The sequence below is a fragment of the Chiloscyllium plagiosum genome, unplaced genomic scaffold (genome assembly GCF_037043375.1).
Source record: "Chiloscyllium plagiosum isolate Xiang-an unplaced genomic scaffold, Cpla_swu_hap1 HiC_scaffold_38, whole genome shotgun sequence".
NCBI lineage: Eukaryota > Metazoa > Chordata > Chondrichthyes > Orectolobiformes > Hemiscylliidae > Chiloscyllium > Chiloscyllium plagiosum.
Genome location: NW_028270176.1, coordinates 31,744,382 through 31,747,335, shown reverse-complemented (window position 1 = coordinate 31,747,335; position 2,954 = coordinate 31,744,382). Strand labels below are relative to the sequence as shown.

The window sequence follows — 2,954 nt, the reverse complement described above, 5'->3', positions numbered from 1 at the left end:
TGGTTGAGGAACTGGTGCATGGGAGAAGGTTTACACTTTTCAATCATTTGAATCTCTTCTGGGGTAGAAGTGAACTGTACAAGAAGGATGCATTGTACCTGAATGGGAAGTGTTCAAATATACTGACAGAGAGATTTGCTAGAGCTGCTCAGGAAGATTTAAACTAGTAAGGTGGCGGGAGGTGGCAAGGGTGGTAGTAAGGTAGCATCACACCCTCTAGCTCTTGTAAATTCCTCATTGCCTCTAATTTTTGCTCCAATCAATCCATGCGATCCAATAGAATTGGCAACCAAGCACACTGCAGACAAAATACTCAATAACATGAAAACTCTCCCTCAAGTCCTCCAGCCGACAGGTTGAACATGGAACTCGACAAAAGACCATCTTGCAGATAATGCATTGAGAACTTTAATCTCTCATCATCCATCAGCATTCCATTCAAATCAAATTCAGAATGCTAGGATAGGCATAACATCTGTCATTTGCTCTGGATGTGAAATCAAACACCTCATGCGGATTGCCACATGGTCATTTCACCTTCACTCTCTTCTTCGTCAAGAATATCTTGGCTAGAATTTGTAATCATTCACTCTGTGCACATTTATCTTGTTATACAAAGGAGAGTTCTGTGTGGAATCAATTAGAATGAGGCGGTTTTGTCCAACTTATAACTAGCTCATCCCAATTGCATGTTGCGGATTTATAACTCCCATTCAGTATAGCTTTCTCCCCCTACTCAGTTGTTTTGGTTCAATTGTTTGCATCAGTTAAATTTCAAAATTCTGTGTTCAGAATTAACTCCAGAATTTCAGCACAATTCTAAACTTTGCCCTGCTGAGCAGTACTGATGGTGTGCTAGTCAGTCTGAGATGCTGATTCCACATGCGGTATCAAGCCAACACAGCTTCTGCCTGCTTTATTGGATATTAAATATCCCAAGGCACCAGTAATACTTGGTTTCCTCACCAATCCCTCTCCCTCAATCAGCATCACACAAAAAATTAACAGCAACTATCTATAATTCTGGCTGTGGGAACTTGGTCAATCTTGATTATGCCCTTCCTTAATTACAAAATTTATCATTTCTAAGACATACACCGTAGATGATAAAGTATTTCTGGGCATCTGGTGGTTATCCATTTAAAATCCTTCTTGTACTTCTTGCTGTGACTGTCCCTGTCCTGTTTTTGATACTGATGCCTACTGCAGCAGTGAAGGTTCATGATCCCACATGTCGAATAATTTTTCAATGTCTCTTCCAGCTAACCTAATGACGATTGTGATTCTCTCTCGTGGAAAGTGTGGCATCACCAAAGGTATATCCACCTACCTCATTTCCATGGCAACAGCAGATCTTCTCGTCATTGTATTCAGTGTAATACTCACAACACTTGGTTTCAAATATTTCCCAGTTTCCTTCCTGTTTTACACAACGGTGTGCAGTTTTAACATCATCATGGGCTATGCTGCTATTGACTGCTCTGTCTGGTTGACCATCGCTTTCACCATTGATCGCTTTGTGGCCATTTGTTGCCACAATCTGAAAGCCAGGTATTGCTCTGCCAGAACAGCAGCCTCAGTGGTAACCATTGTCTGGTCAGTGAGCATTTTGAGAAACATTCCATTTTACTACAAATTCCAATCTTTGGGCACATGGGGTGGTGTGCCCTGGGGCTGTGGCAACAGACCAGAGTTCTTCATCTTGCCAGGATGGCTGGTGTTTTTCTGGATCCACCATCTGCTGAACCCATTGATCCCCTATCTCCTGATCCTGCTGTTCAATGCTCTGACCGTCAGGCACATTGTCTTGGCAAATCGGGCACGCAGGGTTCTCCGCGGTCCCAGTAACAGGGACCAGAGAGGAGATGCAGAGATGGTCAACAGGCGGAAATCCATCATCCTGCTGTTTGTTGTCTCGGGCAGTTTTATATTATTGTGGATGACCAAGGTCAGTGTTTTCTTACTGATGGAGATTACTAACGCCCATTTGTTTCGAAGTTATGACCATCCTGTTATGATCGCTGACATATCTGGGAGTATGCTCTTCTACCTGAGCTCCTGTACAAACACTGCCCTTTATGTCCTGACCCAGAGTAAATTCAGAGAGGAGCTGAAGAGGGCTCTGAAATATCCCTTCACTCTCATCAGTGAATGTATCCCTACATCAAAATAAGAAATGCGGTTGAGACGGGTGTACAGTTTATGTCCTTCGCTGAGGTCTCTCTAGTTTCGGGACTTCACTTGAATTTCCCTGTTATGTTCCGTGCAACTGGGAGAAGAGAAGAAATTGTTTTCTTCATCCGTGAGATGTACACGTGTGTGGCTTGACATGAGGACTAGTTCATGTCTATTAGTCCTTTCTCTGATTATTTCTCTATTACTGTTCTCTAGCCCTTGGACCAAGTGAACACATCACCCCTTTCCTTGCGAGAGTGAGAAGTCACATGACAGCAGTTTGCAGTCCAACAGGTTTATTTGAAATCGCAGGCTTTCAAAGGGCTGCTCCTTTGTCAGGTGAAGTCCTTCCCCAGCCCAACAACACCACTTCCACATCATTTCTTTGAGAAACAGAGTTGTCCAACCGTCTTAAAAAAATTACGGTCAGTTTGTTAAAGCTGCATTGATGCGTGGGCACATCTCTCTTCCTATGAGATTTCAGATAGTTGATGTCACTTTGACCCACTCTGCTTCTCAATGTGGAGAGTGTGCATTCTACACCCTGCACGATATCCCTTCCAGCACAGACTCTTTTGCAATTGTCCAATTCGCCCCAAAGCCCTGTGGAGTGCAATGTCTTTTGGATTGTATTTTAATATTCAGCCCTGTGGACAGTGGTCTGGTTTCCCTGCTGGGCTGCATCCTGACCAAGATTATGAGAACGGTCCGACTGGAAAACTTCCCTCACCTCCTTTTCTCTGCTTTATTACACATTGGAGGTGATTCTGTCCATGTCT

At 43.5% G+C, this 2,954-nt stretch overlaps 1 protein-coding gene across 1 annotated transcript; it reads left to right on the top strand.

Annotated features, from left to right (window-relative positions):
- The first annotated feature begins 1,270 nt into the window (after positions 1 to 1,270).
- Positions 1,271 to 2,173, top strand: LOC148139396 (putative G protein-coupled receptor 139). Its single transcript, XM_087980925.1, has one exon. It carries the CDS (start codon positions 1,271 to 1,273, stop codon positions 2,171 to 2,173), a length of 903 nt encoding a protein of 300 aa, XP_087837051.1.
- Positions 2,174 to 2,954: the final 781 nt, after the last annotated feature.